This window comes from Erythrolamprus reginae, chromosome 7 (assembly GCF_031021105.1).
Source record: "Erythrolamprus reginae isolate rEryReg1 chromosome 7, rEryReg1.hap1, whole genome shotgun sequence".
Classification (NCBI taxonomy): domain Eukaryota; kingdom Metazoa; phylum Chordata; class Lepidosauria; order Squamata; family Dipsadidae; genus Erythrolamprus; species Erythrolamprus reginae.
Window position 1 is genome coordinate 84,155,888 of NC_091956.1, and position 22,002 is coordinate 84,177,889.

Sequence of the window (22,002 nt, forward strand, 5' to 3'; positions counted from 1 at the left end):
AAAGTTCAGGGTCGCGTTCGGCATTCGGAGCTTTGACGTCACCGGCAGGTTGCTAAGGACGCCAAGGTGATCACTTCCTGGATTCCATGGAGGACAGAAGGGAAAGGGGGGACATGATTGAAACATTTAAATATGTTAAAGGGTTAAATAAGGTTCAGGAGGGAAGTGTTTTTAATAGGAATGTGAACACAAGAACAAGGGGACACAATCTGAAGTTAGTTGGGGGAAAGATCAAAAGCAACATGAGAAAATATTATTTTACTGAAAAGAGTAGTAGATACTTGGAACAAACTTCCAGCAGACGTGGTTGGTAAATCCACAGTAACTGAATTTAAACATGCCTGGGGTAAACATAGATCCATCCTAAGATAAAATACAGAAAATAGTATAAGGGCAGACTAGATGGACCATGAGGTCTTTTTCTGCCGTCAATCTTCTATGTTTCTATGTTTCTATGTTTCTATATGAAGTACAGTATTCAATAAATAGTGCACAAACTTACTAACCGCACTGCGTATTCCCCCCACATGGGGGCAGCAGCCCATTACTGGAATCAGGGCTCATAACAGGAACTTCTGCAAACAACCAGTGAAGTTCAGAGAACACCAAACACTCCACAGTCTAACTCTGAACTTCATATATTCTCTTCTAAATGGATATGTCAGAACATCTGTTTAGTATTCTGAGGAACATTTGCCATGAACCAGAAGTTACTTTAAGAAGTGACAATGGAAAAACAGTGCATTAAAGAAAGGGGAGACAAGGATGGATCTTGTTCTTCTATCTCTTCAATTTATACGGTTAATATAACAATGGCAGCACCACGAGAGAGGACAGCTGGAATGAAAGTAGGAATTCAAATCACTAACGATTTGAGTTATGCAGTTGACACCATTTTGCTCGCTGAAAAGTAAAGCACATTTATAAGAGCTCACTGGGAAAGTAAAAATGGAAAGCGAACAACGTAAATTAAAGTTAAACACAAAGAAGATAAATTTCACGTCAACCAGCAGTCTAGCGAACTTGCTACTAAAGGAAAAGAGATAGGAGTAATAAATATACAGTGATACCTCATCTTACAAACCCAAACTTTTCGAGATACAAACCCGGGATTTAAGATTTTTTTGCCTCTTCTTACAAACTATTTTCACCTTACAAACCCACCGCTGCGGCTGGGATGCCCCTCCTCTGGACTTCTGTTGCCAGTGAACCACCCATTTTTACGCTGCTGGGATTCCCCTGCAGTATCATAAAAACATGGAAGTCCGGAGGTGGGGTTTCCCAGCGAGGGGAGCCTCAGTGAAATCGCAGCATCGCAAAAACACAGAGATCCGGAGGTGGGGTTTCGAGGACTTTGGTGTTTTTGCGATGCTGCGATTTCACTGAGGCTCCCTTCACTGGGAAACCCCACCTCCGGACTTCCGTTGCCAGCGAAGCGCTCATTTTTGCGATGCTGGGATTCCCCTGCTGGGATTCCCCTGCAGCATCACAAAAACACAGAAGTCCGGAGGTGGGGTTTCCCATGGAGGGGAGCCTCAGGGGAATCCCAGCAGCGCAAAAATGGGGGCTCCGGCTGGCAAAAGAGGTTAATTTTGGGCTTGCACGCATTAATCGCTTTTCCATTGATTCTTATGGGAAACATTGTTTCGTCTTACGAACTTTTCACCTTAAGAACATCGTCCTGGAACCAATTAAGTTTGTAAGACAAGGTATCACTATATTTGGGTTTTGGGAGGGGACTGTCGCGATAGTGAAAATGATTAAAGTCCGTTTGAACCTTAAAATTATCGCGGAGGTGATGGATGGAAGCTGTTTAGTCATTTGTTCAAAACAAGATTAGTAGTTTTAACATTTGGAAATGTTAAAAAATAAACTAAGAATATTGAAGGATGCGTTTGTTTGAATTGATTGATTTAATATAATAAACCTTTTTAACCATCCATCTCCCTCATAAAGGTGGGTCTTGTGGAAACCAGAATTTAAAAGTACACATACCTGTTCTGCCGGCATGTCCCAACCACCCGTAATTACAAGGTAATTAGTCCAAACAGACACACACCGCACGATAGAAGGAAAACAAAAGGTCACAATGTATGAACAAACAAAGAACTACTTTGTTTGTTCAAAAGATTAATAACTGAGTTTTTTTTTGGGGGGGGGGGCCAAAAAAAGCCAGATGCAAAAGGAAAAAAAATAATTGTGAAAGCTTTAAAAGTGTGTACTTGCTAAAAGGAAAGGCAAGAATTGTCTCTCAATAACAGTCAATGAACAGATTTTAAAGAAATATCCAAATAAACGGATCTTATGTCTTCCGAATGTTAAAAACATATTATTTGGCCTTAATGGCCTTCTAACATAGCCCATTCTTCTCTCTAATGGTAGATTATTTCATCAAGAATTAGTAAATTAAGAAATGAAAGTTCTCTGCTACGGTAATTTCAGGGTTCTATTAAAAAGATGGAAAAAAAGATGAAAAATAGCAGTAGCTTTTCTACTAAAGATAATAACACAGTACATTAACACTTCAAAACCAATCAATCAGCCAGGACTGGATTTAGCTAGATTCCTGCCCCTGAAAACAAGACTGTATAAATAGCTATGATAGAGCAGCAACCCGATAAGGCCTTAAGTTTCAATTAATGACTATTTTCACAATTTGGAGAAAGCTATGATTCCTTTGAATGGAAAATGCAATGGAATATCGATACCTCTGCTTGAAAAAAAAGAAATGTACTTTAAGACAGAGGGAAAACAGAACCCAGGGATCATTAAAGAATAAAGATCAATAAGAAACTGAGAAACATCTTTTTAGGCAGGAAACAGACTCACAACCTTTGTCAATGGGCCATCAAGGACTGGGCTCATCTCACTCACCCCTCCCACCTTTGTCAATGTATTTATTTATTATTAGAGTTGGAAGGGACCTTGCAGGTCATCTAGTCCAACCCTCTGCTGGTGCAGGAGACCCTACTCCAATAGCAGTCCAGTCTTTTATTGAAGGTCGCTAGCGTTGGAGCGTTCACCACCTCTGCGGACAAGCCGTTCCACTGGTTGATCGCTCACAAAGTTCCTCCTTATTTCCAGGTTGAATCTCTCCTTGGTCAGCTTCCAACCGTTGCTCCTTGTCTGGTCTTCTGGTACTTTGGAAAATAATGTGTCCCCCTCCTCCCTGTGGCAGCCTCTGAAGTATTTGTAGACTGCTATCATGTCCCCCATGTGTTCTGCCGGCGTGTTTCAACCGCCCGTAATTACAGGGTAATTAGTCCAGGAAGACACACACCACACGATAAAAGGAAAACCCAAAAGTTTTTATAAACAGAAAAACAGAAACAGCTCCCTTTTTAAATATCAAAGGGATTTTCTGGTACACACAAGGCACCGGTTAAATGCAATCCAATTGCTCACCCAATAACTGGGAAATTGAGTCAAATTCTAAAGTCCAGAGAGTCCACACACACAATCTTGAACAGCACAAAACCCACGATCTTGACGAAACAATGAATCAGATAAACTGCCATGAGGCTAAAACACCAAGCTGCACTTTTATCTGTAGCACTAATTACAGCAGCTCCACCCAACCACAGGTGGCCTCATTTTCTCTTGTAATAATCCTTCAGTTGTTGTCTCCTATGCTTCACTCTACGCATGCGTGGATGTGTCGTTAATTCTTGTTCAGAATCCAGGGATGATACAGATGATTGATCTCCTCCTGGGCTGTCTGCCAAACTCCCCTCTTCCCTGTCACTCACGCTTCCTTGGTCAGAGGAGGCTTCGTCAGCAGATTCCATCAGGAGCAAAACAGGCCTGTGGCATGTGGATGTTTCCCCCACACCCACCTGCACATTCCTTGGGGCAGGAGATGGGCCAGAGCTAACCACAACACCCTGGAGCTTCTCTTTGCAAGACTATCCATGCCCAATTCCTGCAACCTTTCCTCGTATGTTTTAGTTTCTGTTCCCTTTATCCTTCTGGTTGCTCTCTTCTGCACTTTTCTAGAGTTTCAATGTCTCTTTTGTAGTGTGGTGACCAAAACTGAATGCAGTACTCTAGGTGTGGTCTCACTAGGGCATTATAAAGTGGTAATAGCACCTCTCTTCTCTTGGAGTGTATTCCTCTGTTTATATTTTTGTTCATCTACAAAAAGATATTGATAAAATTGAACGGGTCCAAAGACGTCCTAGTGGAAGATCTTAAGCATAAAACGTATCAGGAAAGACTTCATGAACTCAATCTGTATAGTCTGGAGGACAGAAGGAAAAGGGGGGACATGATCGAAACTTTTAAATATGTTAAAGGGTTAAATAAGGTTCAGGAGAGAAGTGTTTTTAATAGGAAAGTGAATGAACACAAGAACAAGGGGACACAATCTGAGGTTAGTTGGGGGAAAGAACAGAAGCAACGTGAGAAAATGTTATTTTACTGAAAAGAGTAGTAGATGCTTGGAACAAACTTCCAGCAGATATGGTTGGTCAATCCACAGTAACTGAACTGAAACATCCCTGGGATAAACATATATCCATCCTAAGATAAAATACAGGAAATAGTATAAGGGCAGAGTAGATGGACCATGAGGTCTTTTTCTGCCGTCAGTCTTCTATGTTTCTATGTTTCTATGATGTTTCTATGATGTTTCTATGATGTTTCTATGATGTTTCTATGATGTTTCTATGATGTTTCTATGATGTTTCTATGATGTTTCTATGTTTCTATGTTTCTATGTTTCTATGTTTCTATGTTTCTATGTTTCTATGTTTCTATGTTTCTATGTTTCTATGTTTCTATGTTTCTATGTTTCTATGTTTCTATGTTTCTATGTTTCTATGTTTCTATGTTTCTATGTTTCTATGTTTCTATGTTTCTATGTTTCTATGATAAATGGACTTATCCATTGGAATGCTAATTAGGCCGAGCTTGGAGTTTTTGTGTGCTTATATCAATAAAGAGTTTGATTTATTCATAAAATAAAGGATTTTTGAGTTTGGGGTTTCCCTCCAAGGGCTGTGCACAGAATAAGGAAGTATACTGTATGTGAAATGGGACATCTAGCAGTTGGCTAAAATAACTGAGCCAAACTTTAAATTATTTATTGTGCCTTCAAGTCAGAGTTGATGCCTGGTCACTTCTACCTGGATTACTTCATGAAGTTTTCTTGGCAGTGTTCATATAAGTGGTTTGCTTGACTGCGAGAGAGTGACTAGTCCAAGGTCATCCAGCTGATTTCACTCTAAGGCAGCCTACAAAGAGAGCTAGGAGGTGGATGCGACCATCGCTGACTTAGCCATCAAAGGACTCATTTGGGACTCATTGCCTGCCCAGAGTCACGCCTAAATAAATTTTTTGGGTTTTTTAAAAATTATTATTTATTATTATTTATTGGATTTGTATGCTGCCCCTCTCTGTAGACTCGGGGCAGCTAACAACAATGATAAAAACAGCATGTAACAATCCAATACTAAAACAACTAAAAAAACCCTTATTATAAAACCAAACATACATACAGACATACCATGCATAAAATTGTAGAGGCCTAGGGGGAAGGAATATCTCAATTCCCCCATGCCTGATGGCAGAGGTGGGTTTTAAGGAGCTTACGAAAGGCGAGGAGGGTGGGGGCAATTCTAATCTCTGGGGGGAGCTGGTTCCAGAGGGCCGGGGCCGCCACAGAGAAGGCTCTTCCTCTGGGTCCCGCCAAACAACATTGTTTGGTTGACGGGACCCGGAGAAGGCCAACTCTGTGGGACCTAACCGGTCGCTGGGATTCGTGCGGTAGGAGGCGGTCCAGTGCCATGAAGGGCTTTATAGGTCATAAGCAACACTTTGAATTGTGACCAGAAACTGATTGGCAACCAATGCAGACTGCGGAGTGTTGGTGTAACATGGGCATATTTGGGAAAGCCCATGATTGCTCTCGCAGCTGCATTCTGCACGATCTGAAGTTTCTGAACACTCTTCAAAGGTAGCCCCATGTAGAGAGCGTTACAGTAGTCGAGCCTCGAGGTGATGAGGGCATGAGTGACTGTGAGCAGTGACTCCCGGTCCAAATAGGGCCACAACTGGTGCACCATGCGAACCTGGGCAAATGCCCACCTCGCCACAGCTAAAAGAGATTTTGGTTCCATAATAAGCTTCTGGTTTTTTGTTTCAAAGTCTTGGGACTTTGAATTCACAGTCTCAAAGACCTAACGTAGTGCCTTAACTACATAAGAACATAACATAAGAAGAGCCCTGCTGAATCAGGCCAAAGCCCAACGAGTCCAGCATTCTGTGTCCCACAGTGGCCCACCAATTGTCCATGTGGATCTTGAGCAGAAAGAGAAGGCAAGACCCTCCCTTTCCCTTGACCCCCAACAAATGGGACCCAAGGGACTCCTGCCTGCCTCAACCAACATAGAAGCAGCACATGGACATCTGTTTCAATAACCACTGATACACTTGGCATCCACGAATCTGTCTAATCCTGCCTTGAAGCTATCCAGGCTGACAGCTGTCACGACCTCTTCTGGAAGTGAATTCCATAAATCAATGACCCTCTGGGTGAAGAGATATTTCCCTTTATTTGTCCTCACTTTCTTACCTATGAGCTTTAGGGAGGGTCCCCTTGTCCTAGTATTGTGGGATAGAGAAAATATTTTTTCTCTATCCACCTTTTCTATCACATGCGTGATTTTATACCCTTCGATCAAGTCACCCCTTAAACGCCAACGATATCCAATACTTTCTAGAAAGTATTTGAATTCAAAATTGTTCAAACTATAATAACTAAGAATTGTTATGCGACATGATTATTTTCCTATCTTTTCAAACATTATACTTCCCGGTTTATTGTGATTTGAATATGAAAGCCTAAAACAGGCTTTGAATATTCTGGAAGTATTTTTAGGTCAAAATCTTTTGTTTTGGGTTTGAAGCAGTGGCTTGTTGTTTTGTTTTCTTTTATTCTTTTGTTTTGAGGGTTTGTTGTCAGAATAGTTGGAGTAAACTGTTTTTTATTTTTATTTTTGTCATATAAACTTAATTCAACATGGTATAGATTCAGGTTTTTTCCCCAAAACCCCATGAAATTGTTGTGGTTAGCTCTGGCCCAGCTCCTGCCACAAGGACTATGGATGTGGGGGAGACATCCACATGCTGCAGGCCTGTTTTGCCACTGGTGGAATCTGATGATGAAGGCTCCTCTGACCAAGAAGACATGAGTGACAGGGAGGAGGAGAGTGGGGCAAACAGCTCAGAAGGAGATCAATTCTCTAGCTCCTCCTTGGATTCGGAACAAGAGTTAATGATACAGCCACGCATGCGGAGAGCGATGCATAGGCAGCAACAACTGAGAGATTATTATCGAAGAAAATGAGGCCACCTGTGGTTGGGTGGGGCTGTGGTCATTAGTGAGGCTGCTATAAAGAGCAGCCTGTGGGTTTGGCCATTGTGGAGGATTATCTGATCGTCGTGTTTCGTGACTGCTTTGCTGACTTTGACCTTTTGTGTGCTGATTTTTCCCCGCTTTGAAACTAAACCAGAGCAAAGTGTGTTTCACTTTGTGAAAGAAGAAGGACTTTGAATTGCCTCACAGCTGCAAGCTAAGTATCACAGAACTGATAAGGGACTTGTACAAATTACCAGTTTGTTTGGAGACGAGTGCTCTTTGCTATACCAAAAGAGGGCTTGGTTTATTTGAATTTTCATTATAAAGAACATTGTTTTGAATTTTCAAACGTGTGTGTGTCTGAAATTTGTACCTGTGAATTTTTGGGAGGATTCTACCAGAGAGCTCGACAGAACAGAAATTATTTCTTGCCTGAAGAACCAGGCAAGAATGTGACCCCAAATATGCACTTGGGATTGTTCTCCAATTAGGTTAGTAAATTCAGCTGAATGGCTTCTTGCCATTTTGATCCTAAAACACAGGAGTGTCCAAAGGAAACTCTCTAACTCAACCAAATGTACATGGATAATAAATAGGAGATATTACTAATATAAATTAGATAGCAACAGACTGAAGCATTTCCAACTTGATAAATTAAATGTTATGGCCAATTAAAATGAACAGTCACAGTCTGATATTATGTAATTATATCATCAGATAATGATCCATAATGCCATTATAATAAATTCATATACAGTATAGTGGAAATTATAAAATGTTGAGCCTAGAATGAAAAAAAAAGATTCTATACTGTTTTTAAACCAAAATCAATAAGCTGGTATAAGCAGTTCAATAATACAATATTTATTTGGAACCCTTGCATTATTATTAGTGTAGGAGGAAGGTTTAGTATTTTAATCAAGCCTATTGACTAGGAGTAGCAGATTGAGGATGTAAAAACTTGAATTATTTCCATGAAGCAGCAAAGTTTGAGTAGCTCTTTGTTCTCGTTTAATAATTATTTTCAATTTTGCAACTCAGATCTGCCATAGTGTTCAATATTTTGCAACGCAGAATCAGCCATGGTGTTCAATATTAATTTTGAAAGTTGTGCCTTCACCTTTTTATACAAACAGTTTTCAATGCTCCATATTTATTCAATTCGATTCGGTTTGCTCAATTTAGACACTCTCCAACTCTCCAGATCTTAATATAAACAGGACAAAGAAATTCAATAGCTATAATTCACAATTCAAATTGTTGGTAATGACCTTTAAAGCCCTACATGGCATTGGGTCAGAATACATCCGGAACCACCTTCTACCGCACGAATCCCAGTGGCCGATAAGGTCCCACAGAGTTGGCCTTCTCCGGGTCCCGTCGACCAAACAATGTCGTTTGGCGGGCCCCAGGGGAAGAGCCTTCTCTGTGGCGGCCCCGGCCCTCTGGAATCAACTCCCCCCAGAGATTAGAACGGCCCCCACCCTCCTTGTCTTTCGCAAATTACTCAAGACCCACCTTTGTCGCCAGGCATGGGGGAGTTAGGATATTCCTTCCCCTAGGCCATTTCAAGTTATGTATGGTATGTTTGTGTGTATGTTTGGTTTTTATAATAAGGGTTTTTAGTTGTTTTATTAAATTGGATTGTTACATGTTGTTTTTTATCATTGTTGTTAACTGCCCCGAGTTTGCGGAGAGGGGCGGCATACAAATCCAATAAAATAATAATAATAATAATAATAATAATAATAATAATAATAATAATAATAATATAAAAAAGAATGTGCTGTTTGAAATACCAAACTTTATCTTTCCATCACCACTAATATATGAAAAACAGCCATTCCAGAAAAGAGCAGTTCAGATGTGATTTTTCTAAGCCACCTGTTAAAGAATTCTGCAAAAGATTTTACTCAACATATTCTACAACTGAAGTGACTAAATGTTGAATAAGCCTGAAATGTAATGGTTGGTAAATCATTCAACCTATATTAGACTATTATTTATATTTGCTCCAAGACATTTTAGATAAAGAGAGATGGATTATGTATTCAGTTACATTTCATTTTCATATGTTTCTGTCAAAAATCAATTCAGTCCATCCTCTGCATTAAACTGCTATTTAGTGAAATGCATATAATATCCATTAGTCTCCTCTTCCATGATAAACTCATCCATTAATTTAGCGCATTTTTGTATCTTACTCTCTATGATTACAAAAAAATGCTGGAGACAGAAGCTATGCTGTTTCAATCTAAAATAATTCCTGGAAATGCAAGTTGTCATATTTACAAATAAATTCAAAATGCTTTAAGTAGGTGCTTTAACTTTCAAGGTATTTCTGAAATGGAATACTAGCTAAACATGTATACAGACATACACATTCTGTAAAAGACCTTGGAATACTAATATCAAATGACCTAAGTGCTAAAGCCCACTGCAATAATATCGCCCAAAAAGCCTCTAGAGTTGTTAACCTGATCCTACGCAGCTTCTGCTCAGGCAATCTCACTCTACTCACAAGAGCCTACAAAACCTTTGCCAGACCCATCCTAGACTACTGCTTATCTGTCTGGAACCCATACCACATCTCGGACATCAACACCCTCGAAAACGTCCAAAGATATTTCACCAGAAGAGCCCTTCACTCCTCCACTCAAAACAGAATATCCTACGAAAATAGACTAACAATCCTGGGCCTAGAAAGCCTAGAACTACGGCGCCTAAAACACGATTTGAGTATTGCCCACAAGATCATATGCTGCAATGTCCTACCGGTCAATGACTACTTCAGCTTCAACCGCAACAACACAAGAGCATGCAACAGATTCAAACTTAATACGAACCGCTCCAAACTTGACTGTAAAAAATATGATTTCAACAACCGAGTTATCGAAGCGTGGAACTCATTACGGGACTTAATTGTGTCAACCCCTAACCCCCAACATTTCTCCCTTAGACTCTCCACGATTGACCTCTCCAGGTTCCTAAGAGGCCAGTAAGGGGCGTACATAAGTGCACTGGTGTGCCTTTCGTCCCCTGTCCAAATGTCTTTCCTTTCTCTCACTTATCATATATATTTTCTTCCTTTCATATATCCTCTCCTCTAAGTTCACTTTCACCCTTATATATATTATCACATGTCTATTTTTCTTCCTATGTATTTGTGTATTGGACAAATGAATGAATAAATAAATAAATAAAAATAAACAAACATCATATTTACAGGAAGGGATTTCTCGGTAAAAGTCTTTCAGATGAAATACCGTCTCCAGTTTCTAAGGAATATTTTAAAACTCATTAGAAAATAAACACAAGTTAACAATTTTCACTATAGTAGGCCTAATACTTGACTAGACAATTACAATTGGAGATCTTCATAACACTGATGTATTATTGTCCTCTCCGAGACATGCAAACACATATATTCCCCACAAAATGTCCATGGGTATATTTTGGACATCTACAAGTGAATGAGGAAATAGCCATCCATGCAAAGTTTCTCACTCATTTGCACTCATTTCACACGAGCTCACTCATTTATGTATGTGAGCAAGGAAATATCGAAATAAATGCATATGAAAATAAACAAAAATATAATATGGTAACGGTGTCACTAATGCTGTTCTCAATACAATGGCACTTCTACTTACGCAGTTAATTTATTCCATGACCAGGTTCTTCAGTAGAAAAGTTTGTAAGAAGAAGCAATTTTTCCCGTAGGAATCAATGTAAAAGCAAATAATGTGTGCGACTGGGGAAACCACAGGGAGGGTGGAGGCCCTGTTTCCTCCCAAGAGATTCCTAGAGAGATCCCACAGAGGCTTCTCCCTGCCTTTTCCGGCCCAGGAGATTCCTAGAGAGGCCCAACGGAGGCTTCTCCCTGCCTTTTCCAGCCCAGGAGAATCCTAGAGAGGCCCCACAGAGGCTTCTCCCTGCCTTTTCCAGACCAGGAGATTCCTAGAAAGGCCCCACGGAGGCTTCTCCCTGCCTTTTCCGGCCCAGGAGACTCCTAGAGAGGCCCCACGGAGGCTTCTCCCTGCCTTTTCCGGCCCATGAGATTCCTAGAGAGGCCCCACGGAGGCTTCTCCCTGCCTTTTCCGGCCCAGGAGAATCCTAGAGAGGCCCCACGGAGGCTTCTCCCTGCCTTTTCCGGCCCAGGAGATTCCTAGAAAGCCCCAACGGAGGCTTCTCCCTGTCTTTTTCGGCCCAGGAGATTCCTAGAGAGGCCCCACGGAGGCTTCTCCCTGCCTTTTCCGGCCCAGGAGACTCCTAGAGAGGCCCCACGGAGGCTTCTCCCTGCCTTTTCCGGCCCATGAGATTCCTAGAGAGGCCCCACGGAGGCTTCTCCCTGCCTTTTCCGGCCCAGGAGAATCCTAGAGAGGCCCCACGGAGGCTTCTCCCTGCCTTTTCCGGCCCAGGAGATTCCTAGAAAGCCCCAACGGAGGCTTCTCCCTGTCTTTTTCGGCCCAGGAGATTCCTAGAAAGGCCCCACAGAGGCTTCTCCCTGCCTTTTCCGGTTACAGTTTCGGAAGCTCGGTTTTATATCTAGAAAAGTTTGTAGGTAGAGGTACCACTCTATTTCAAAGCCTTTAAAAAAGAGAACAATGCAGAAAGGTTGGAATAAAGAGACATCCTGTGCCTCTTGCCTTATATATATCTGCAGATAAGCTAATTTATGATTCCTCTGTGCGACGGAAAGGTGACGCATCCTTGCAAAGTGCAGTCAAGTCATATTTATCTAAATCTGTAAGAAGAATCACCCAGGTCTTTTAAAGCTAACATTCTGTCTTCTGACATCTTAAACAGAAGACTAGCATATGTAGTGCATTATTATTATTCAAGCAATGTTAGTCCCGGGGTAACATCTCCAGAGGCCCTTAAGGGCAGCCGTTTATTGCTGCTATACTCCTGCTACATTATTCCTATGCAGATATGTCGAAAGGAATCATCATCAGATCACAAGTTCCTTCCTGCCCCTGAAAGGCATGACAATTCTTTATCTACATCCGGCGCCAAGTGGCACAAAAAATGTCAGCACTTTGTGACAGAGACTTTAAACTAATGTGCAGAATCACCTCCGCGAGTGCACGGGAATATTAAAGATTCTATCTGGCTGTCAGCTTTTCATCAAGGCTTCCGAAAGCACAAGGAATCGGAAATTAATCCACATTGTGTTTCTCATTGGATACTGTCATCTTCCCACTCCGGAATATCTTGCAGAGTTGACTTGTAGAATAATTGCTGCTGAGATAAGCCCTTTTTTTTCCTGGACTATGTGCAATTAATTCTCTCCAGTAAAAGAGAGGGAAGGAATTTGACACTTTAATAATGTTTAAGCATAGCTAATCTCTTTCTTTTCTACTCAGATGTTTCCTAAATATAAAGAAGAAAAGAAGATTTGAAATTACTTACAGCTGTCTCTTCTTATGTAAATCGTTGAAGGACCTGTAATAATCTATCATAAACACCCAAGATGAAATAATAAAAATCAGGACTAGCAAAGAATTACCGTAAAGATGGCTGCACCTGTTGTGGTTAGCTCTGGCCCAGCTCCTGCCCCAAGGACTGTGGATGTGGGGGAGACATCCACATGCTGCAGGCCTGTTTTGCCCCCGGTGGAATCTGCTGATGAAGGCTCCTCTGACCAAGAAGACATGAGTGACAGGGAGGAGGAGAGTGTGGCAGACAGCTCAGAAGGAGATCAATTATCTGTCTCCTCCTTGGATTCAGAACAAGAGTTAATGATACAGCCACGCATGTGGAGAGCGATGCATAGGCAGCAACAACTGAGAGATTATTATCAAAGAAAATGAGGCCACCTGTGGTTGGGTGGGGCTGTGGTCATTAGTGAGGCTGCTATAAAGAGCAGCCTGTGGGTTTGGCCATTGTGGAGGATTATCTGATCGTTGTGTTTCGTGACTGCTTTACTGACTTTGACCTTTTGTGTGCTGATTTTCCCCCGCTTTGAAACTAAACCAGAGCCAAGTGTATTTCACTTTGTGAAAGAAGAAGGACTGTGAATTGCCTCACAGCTGCAAGCTAAGTATCACAGAACTGATAAGAGACTTGTACCAATTTCCAGTTTGTTTGGAGACGAGGGCTCTTTGCTATACCAAAAGAGGGCTTAGGTTAAGGGAATTTTCATTATAAAGAACATTGTTTTGAATTTTCAAACGTGTGTGTGTCTGAAATTTGTACCTGTGAATTTTTGGGAAGATTCTACCAGAGAGCCTGACAGAACAGCACCATATAATTGCCCTGAATACTGTATAACCATTACGCTTATCAGAATCTATCATATAATTAGACAGTCAAAAGCAAGGCATTTAATACCATTTATAAAACATAGGTTGAACTAAATTTACTTCTCTAATTTATCTACCTTACGATAAAATTAATGTGCCCCCCATTTTTTTAAAAAAAAATAGTAACTCATCACCTCGAGGCTTGACTACTGTAACGCTCTCTACATGGGGCTACCTTTGAAAAATGTTCGGAAACTTCAGATCGTGCAGAATGCAGCTGCGAGAGCAATCATGGGCTTTCCCAAATATGCCCATGTTACACCAACACTCCGCAATCTGCATTGGTTGCCGATCAGTTTCCGGTCACAATTCAAAGTGTTGGTTATGACCTATAAAGCCCTTCATGGCACCGGACCAGATTACCTCAGGGACCGCCTTCTGCTGCACGAATCCCAGCGACCAGTTAGGTCCCACAGAGTGGATCTTCTCCGGGTCCCGTCAACTAAGCAATGTCGCCTGGCGGGACCCAGGGGAAGAGCCTTCTCTGTGGCGGCCCCGGCCCTCTGGAACCAACTCCCCCCAGAGATTAGAACTGCCCCCACCCTCCTTGCCTTTCGTAAACAACTTAAAACCCACCTCTGCCGCCAGGCATGGGGGAATTGAGATCCTCTTTCCCCCTAGGCCTTTACAATTCTATGCATGGTATGTATGTATGTATGTTTGGTTTTTATATTAATTGATTTTTAATCATCAATACCAAATTACTATTGTACACTGTTTTATTGTCGCTGTTAGTCGCCCCGAGTCTCTGGAGAGGGGCGGCATACAAATCCAATAAATAAATAAATAAATAAATAAATAACTAATTTAGAATAATGACGGAGAGATAGCACAAATGAACACTGTCATAAAAGCTGAGAATAATGCCCAAAGATTAAACACAAAAAGCAAACGATTATATTAGAAAAGTGTATGATAATTTAAACAGCATAATGCTTTACAAATGAAATGGTGATGAGTCATAGGGATCACCATTAAAACTGTATAACCAAAATGATGATATCCAGTTATACATCTCCACCCCATGTCCAGTCAGCGAAGCAGTGGAAGTGATGTGTCGGTGCCTGGAGGCTGATGGGGTCTGGATGGGTGTCAACAAACTCAAACTCAACCCAGACAAGACGGAGTGGCTGTGTGTTTTGCCTCCCAAGGACAATTCCATCTGTCCGTCCATTACCCTGGGGGGGGAATTATTTCTGCCCCCAGAGAGGGTCTGAAACTTGGGCGTCCTCCTCGATCCACAGCTAACATTGGAACATCATCTTTCGGCTGTGGCGAGGAGGGCGTTTGCCGAGGTTTGCCTGGTGCACCAGTTGCGGCCCTATTCGGACAGGGAGTCATTGCTCACGGTCACTCATGCCCTCATCACCTCGAGGTTCGACTACTGCAACACATTCTACATGGGGCTACCTCTGAAAAGTGTTTGGACACTTCAGATCATGCAGAATGCGGCCGCGAGAGCTATCGTGGGGTTACCTAGATTCACCCACGTCTCTCCAACACTCCGTGGCTTGCACTGGCTGCCGATCAGTTTCTGGTCACAATTCAAAGTATTGGTAATGACCTATAAAGGCCTACATGGCATCGGACCAGAATACCTCCGGAACCGCCGTCTGCCGCACGAATCCCAGCGGCCAAAAAGGTCCCACAGAGTAGGCCTTCTCTGGGTCCCGTCGACTAAACAATCTCGTCTGGCAGGACGTAGGAGAAGAGCCTTCTCTGTGGTGTCCCCGGCCCTCTGGAATCAACTCCCCCTGAAATTCGAATTGCCCCCACCCTCCTTGCCTTCTGCAAGATGTTAAAGACCCATTTATGCTGCCAAGCATGGGGGGATTAACTTCCCCCCACCTCACCTTTTCTGACTGAAACATTTGAGATTGGTGTGACTGTTTTAGAATTGCTAGTTTTTAACAATACAGGTTTTTTTTAATATAGTTTCTATTGGGTTTGTATTTATTGTATTTTATTGTTGCTATGAGCCGCTCGGAGTCCTCTGAGAGAGGCAGCAGACAAATCAATCAATCAATCAATCAATCAATCAATCAATCAATCAATCAATCAATCAATCAAATAAATAAATAAATAAATAAATAAATAAATAAATAAATAAATAAATAAATAAATAAATAAATAAATAAATAAATAAATAAATAAATAAATAAATAAATAAATAAATAAATAAGCAAGCAAGCAAGCAAGCAAGCAAACAAACAAATAAATAAAGCATACGTGAGCTGGAGCTAACATAGGACAACGGCTCATGTGCCTTCAAATATGGCTCGGCGTGCCACCTGCAGCACATGTGCCATAAGTTCACCATCCCTACCTAATAAACACAGTAGAAAAAATACGGAACCCAAAAGTGTATTTTTCCTCTTTTTACCAAGACAAAAGTCTGTGACAGGTTACAATAGACAAATAAATTGAAAATAGATTGGCATAACACTCTTATAACCAGCTCAATATTCTAAATCAAGATCTAATTATGTATTTGTTCCATAGGGAAGCAGGAGAAAATTAACTGTCCAGTTTGGATAAATGAAGTGGATTGTCAGTCTCTCTTCCACTGATGTAGTTGCTTTACTTAATAATTCATGGCTCATATTTGACAGATACTGTTGAGCAGACAAGCACAGCAACTGTTTTGATTTCCACTGATAGGGTAAGGAAAGTAGGACGTTTTCTCGTAAGTTTTCTTAAAAGTTTCTTCCCAAGAGCCATTCTTCTTTCTTGCACTTAATGTATGTGTATGTATGCATGCATATATATTATAGTACATATACTGTATATACACACAGATACACATACAAATGTATACAGTCGCTCTTGCCCTCATCACCTCGAGGCTCGACTACTGTAACGCTCTCTACATGGGGCTACCTTTGAAAAGTGTTCGGAAACTTCAGATCGTGCAGAATGCAGCTGCGAGAGCAATCATGGGCTTTCCCAGATATGCCCATGTCACACTCCGCAGTCTGCATTGGTTACCGATCAGTTTCCGGTCACAATTCAAAGTGTTAGTCTTGACCTATAAAGCCCTTCATGGCATCGGACCAGAATATCTCCGGGACCGCCTTCTGCCGCATGAATCCCAGCGACCGATTAGGTCCCACAGAGTTGGCCTTCTCCGGGTCCCGTCGACCAAACAATGTCGTCTGGCAGGTCCCAGGGGAAGAGCCTTCTCTGTGGCGGCCCCGACCCTCTGGAACCAGCTCCCCCCTGAGATTAGAACAGCCCCCACCCTCCTTGCCTTTCGCAAACTCCTTAAGACCCACCACTGTCGCCAGGCATGGGGGAATTGAAATATCTTCCCCAGGCCTATACTGTTTATGTATGGTATGTTGTGTGAATGTTTTTTTTAAATTATGGGGTTTTAGCTTTCTAATTATTGAATTTGTATTTTACACTGTTTTTCTGTTGCTGTTGTGAGCCGCCCTGAGTCTGTGGAGGGGGCGGCATACAAATTTAATAAATAAATAAAATAAATACTGTTCAAAAAAATAAAGGGAACACTCAAATAACACATCCTAAATATCTGAATGAATGAAATATTCTCATTGAATATTGCACAACAGCCCGTGAAATTGATTGTCAATCAGTGTTGCTTCCTAAGTGGATAGTTTGATTTCACAGACGTTTTATTTACTTGGCGTTTACTTGGAGTTATATTGTGTTGTTAAAGTGTTCCCTTTATTTATTTTTTTGAGCAGTGTATATACAGACTTTCATTCATTTCTGTTCTTTATTCACCAAGATACCACTCCAAATTAAAATGAGCAATCAATGTATACTGAAAAGCACATGGATATTTAGCATAAATTTACACAGGAGTATCAATACATTCTCTTAATTAGAGCAACATACATAGCAGCTGGTCAGAACACTGGTTGATAGGAAACTTATTTTTTTCCTGTTCTTGTTTCAGTTTCAGATTTCAGTACGTTTATAGATAGTCACTTAATCAGTTTTACTAGCAGCAAGTGTAAAGTATATACTGTTATATGAAAACCTGAAAAGCTTCTGAAATTTACACTCTGTATATCCGTGTATTTCCTGCAGTGGGAGCAGGGGAGAATCCTTTACTAAATGATTATATATTTTTTAAATTTAATTTTATTTTGTCCAATACACAATGAGGGTTTTAGTGGGTATATATATACATACACATAGTAAAATACATGATGAAGGTTATAGAGGAGATACACATAGTAAAATATATCTAAGAAAGAATAGAAAATAAGATATAGGAATAGAACATATCAATGAAAGAATAGAAGAAGAGATATAGGAATGAAAAAAGGAATAGGAGATATAGGAGAGCAATAGGACAGGGGACGGAAGGCACTCTGGTGCACATCAATAGAAACACCAACAAATCAGCATATGTTAGTTAACCATCAGAATATTTGCAATGCAAAATGCACAGAAAATTGTGGCTTGTCTTACATCAGGGATTAAAGGGAACTGTCATTGTAGGCTTCCAAAACAAACAACCTCCTTTGACTTACCTGCCAAATTGCCCTTTCAGAAGTTGACAAGTTTCCCAATTTGAAAAACTGCCTAATATGACTGCAATGTAAACACATATTCAACCTCTATTTGTCTGCGTGTCGGCCCCAGCCAATAACCATCCCAAATCATACATCCCAAATCAGAAACAAACATTGTCTGTCACTTACCAGCTCTTCGTGAAGTTGGGAAATGAGCTCATCTTTCTCTTTTAGTTGGAGCTTCAGAGTCAGGCATTCATCTTTCATTATATCCTATAATAACATCAAAAGAGGAGTTACAAAGGGCTTAGCACTTTCCCCCCTGCTCCTCACAAGAAAACACAATGTCACACTGTGCCAATAATTACATCCAAGTAATTAATCTGGGGGCTCCCTTTTCACGTGTGATATTTCTAATAGCATATTCTGTTAGTAATACAAATATTGTAACCTAACGCCGCCGAAATACAAGCATATTATGCAAACCAAACTGTGAACGGAACCGTTTGTATTAGTGTGGGTAGTGTGTGTCATTTTTTTAAGACCCTGCAGTGCTCTGTGGACGAGGATATCCAATCACACAGGCAATCTTGCTTGGTTTTCTAGTCATCTCCTCTTTTCAGAAAGTTATGGACGTAAGCAGTTTTATTATATTGTTTAATAATAGGGAATAGAACAAAGTCCATAATAAAATATTGCAAGTGGAACTTGCCATAATATTTTGCAAAGTGCTTTTTTTGATGTAAGATTCTGTGCAGGCAACTTTGCCCTCTTCCAGATTTATTCATTCCATAATAGTAGTAGTAGTAGTAGTAGTAGTAGTAGTAGTAGTAGTAGTAGTAGTAATAAATAATAATAATAATAATAATAATAATAATAATAATAATAATAATATTTGTATTGTATTTGTATTTATTGGATTTGTTTGCCGCCCCTCTCCGAAGACTCGGGGCGGCGAACAACAATATAAAAAGGCAATGTAAACAAATCTAATATTAAAAACAATCTTAAAAAACCCAATTTAAAGAACCACTCAGACATACAAGCACACCATGTATACATTCTATAAGCCTAGGAGGGAAGGGAAAATTTCAATTCCCCCATGCCTGACGACAGAGATGGGTTTTAAGGAGCTTGCGAAAGGCAAGGAGGGTAGGGGCAACTCTGATATCTGGGGAAAGCTGGTTCCAGAGGGTCGGGGCCGCCACAGAGAAGACTCTTCTCCTGGGTCCCGCCAAATAATAATAATAATAATAATAATAATAATAATAACAACAACAACAACAACAACAACAGAGTTGGAAGGAATCTTGGAGGTCTTCTAGTCCAGTGTTTCCCAAGCTTGGCTGGGGAATTCTGGGAGCTGAAGTCAAAATAGCTTCAAGTTGCCAAGGTTGGGAAACACTGGTCTAGCTAGTAAAAAACCAAGAAAGAATATAGTGAAATGTGTGGGAAAACTTGTGTATATATGAGACAAGACACTGACTAAAACATAGCAACATCTTTATCAAAAAAGCAGCCGGGATGAGCAGGGAAATGTATGTCTAACTTTGAAAGAACTAAAAAAAAAAAAATTGCAAATACCAGAAAATCTAAGGTGAAGAACAGGCTGTAATTTCGGAGACTGCTGTCTCTTAGCCATTACTGTCAAATGCATCGCAATTTGTTATGAAAGCTTTTAAAGCAAAGGAGAAAAGAAAGATGTAAGAACATAGATTCCGATTTAGGCGAGGGGGGGGGAAAATACTTTGAAATATGAATTCCACTACAGAAATTTGTCAGAGAAGCCTGTCTTCTAAAAATTAGCCACGGGAGATAGGGCGAGTGAAAAGGCTTAAGCACTGCAACCGTCTATGATTTCACATCTGACACAGCACCATTAAAAACACCCTCAAACATCCACCAAAGGACCAGAATATCTCCGGGACCGCCTTCTGCCGCATGAATCCCAGCGGCCAGTTAGGTCCCACAGAGTGGGTCTTCTCCGGGTCCCGTCAACGAAACAATGCCACTTGGCGGGACCCAGGAGAAGAGCCTTCTCTGTGGCGGCCCCGGCCCTCTGGAACCAACTCCCCCCAGAGATTAGAACTGCCCCTACCCTCCTTGCCTTTCGTAAGCTACTCAAAACCCACCTCTGCCGCCAGGCATGGGGGAATTAAGACTTCTTCTCCCCCTAGGCTGATACAACTGTATGTATGGTATGTGTGTACGTATGCTGGTTTTATACATTAAGGGGTCTTAAGTTAGTTTTTAGTATTGGATTTTTTTACTGTATATTATTCATGTATATTGTTCATGACTGTTGGTAGCCGCCCTGAGTTTTCGGAGAGGGGCGGCATATAAATCCAATGAATTGAATTGAATTGAATTGAAGCTGCTTTTGAAACATCTATTTGGTGGTTCTCAACCTTTCTAATGTGGTGACCCCCATCCATAAGTCTAGCGCCAATTCTCCCAACAGAGCTTTAAGCTGATTGGCAGGACGGTCAGAGGGACACTCCCATTGTAAATGCCTGATTGGTCGGATTGTAAAAATATGTTCCAAGGTGCCAGAATAGAAGCTTTAGTTCATAACACCAGGGGAAATTTGTCTTTTCCCTTGGTCTTAAGCGACCCCTGTGAAATGACCCCCAAAGCGATCCAGACCCCCAGATTGAGAACCACTGACCTATGTAAATAAAAATGTAAACGTTCATTCGTTCAAAATCTTAAATCTCCAAAGGTTCTTCACTGATTGCTTTGAAATTTTGACACAACATTGCATTCAAATATCTGTGTGTTTTTATATACCTATATTATATAGATGCCGTGCCATGTCTGGCGGGACCCAGGGGAAGAGCCTTCTCTGTGGCGGCTCCGACCCTCTGGAATCAACTCACCCCGGAGATCAGGACTGCCCCCACCCTCCTTGCCATTTGCAAACTCCTTAAAACCCACCTCTGCCGTCAGGGCATGGGGGAATTGATTCCCCCGGGCCGTTCCATTTTATGCATGGTATGTCTGGGATGTATGATTGCTTTTATATTAAGGGTTTTAAATTGTATTTCAGGCGGTAGGAAAAGCAAGTAGGATGCTTGGCTGCATAGCTAGAGGTATAACAAGCAGGAAGAGGGAGATTGTGATCCCCTTATATAGAGCGCTGGTGAGACCCCATTTGTAATAATACTGTGTCCAGTTCTGGAGACCTCACCTACAAAAAGATATTGACAAAATTGAAGGGGTCCAAAGACGGGCTACAAGAATGGTGGAAGGTCTTAAGCATAAAACGTATCAGGAAAGACTTCATGAACTCAATCTGTATAGTCTGGAGCAGGGGTCCCCAACCACAGAGCCGCGGACCAGTACCGGGCCGCGGGGCATGTTGCACTGGTCTGTGGAGTCAGCAGCTGCCGGCCCTCATGCCGCCACCCCCTCCCTCCAGCGCTTCGCCTCCCGCCGGGCAAGAGGCCTCGGGAGGCAGGTTCTGCCGGCCACAGGACGATGGATGGGACAGAGGGGCGGGAAGGACCGAGAGGCTCAAGCCTCTTTTGGCTTCTGTCGCGGGGCGCTTTTGCGTTTTTGGCTGGGGGGAGGCAGGAGGGCCAGCCTGACCCCCTCTCTCCAGCGCTTAGCTCCCGCTGGGCAAGAGGGCTTGGGAGGCAGGTTCTGCCGGCCACAGGACGATGGCGGGAAAGAGGGGCGGGGAGGACCAGCACCCCCATGCTTAATCCCGCCCCCAACCATGCCCCTTTCCGCCCCCACTGGGCCATAGAAAAATTGTCTTGCTGAAACTGGTCCCTGGTGGAAAAAACGTTGGGGACCACTGGTCTGGAGGACAGAAGGGAAAGGGGGGGACATGATCGAA

General features: G+C 41.7%; 1 protein-coding gene across 4 annotated transcripts in view; it reads right to left on the reverse strand.

Annotated features, from left to right (window-relative positions):
* Positions 1–22,002, reverse strand: part of CCSER1 (coiled-coil serine rich protein 1) — a 580,273-nt gene that overhangs the window by 273,122 nt on the left and 285,149 nt on the right. For all 4 annotated transcript variants that reach the window (XM_070758007.1, XM_070758006.1, XM_070758008.1 and 1 more), the window contains exon 8: positions 18,348–18,431. In XM_070758007.1, coding sequence (XP_070614108.1) covers positions 18,348–18,431 — 84 coding nt within the window. The remainder of the gene's footprint in view (positions 1–18,347; positions 18,432–22,002) is intronic.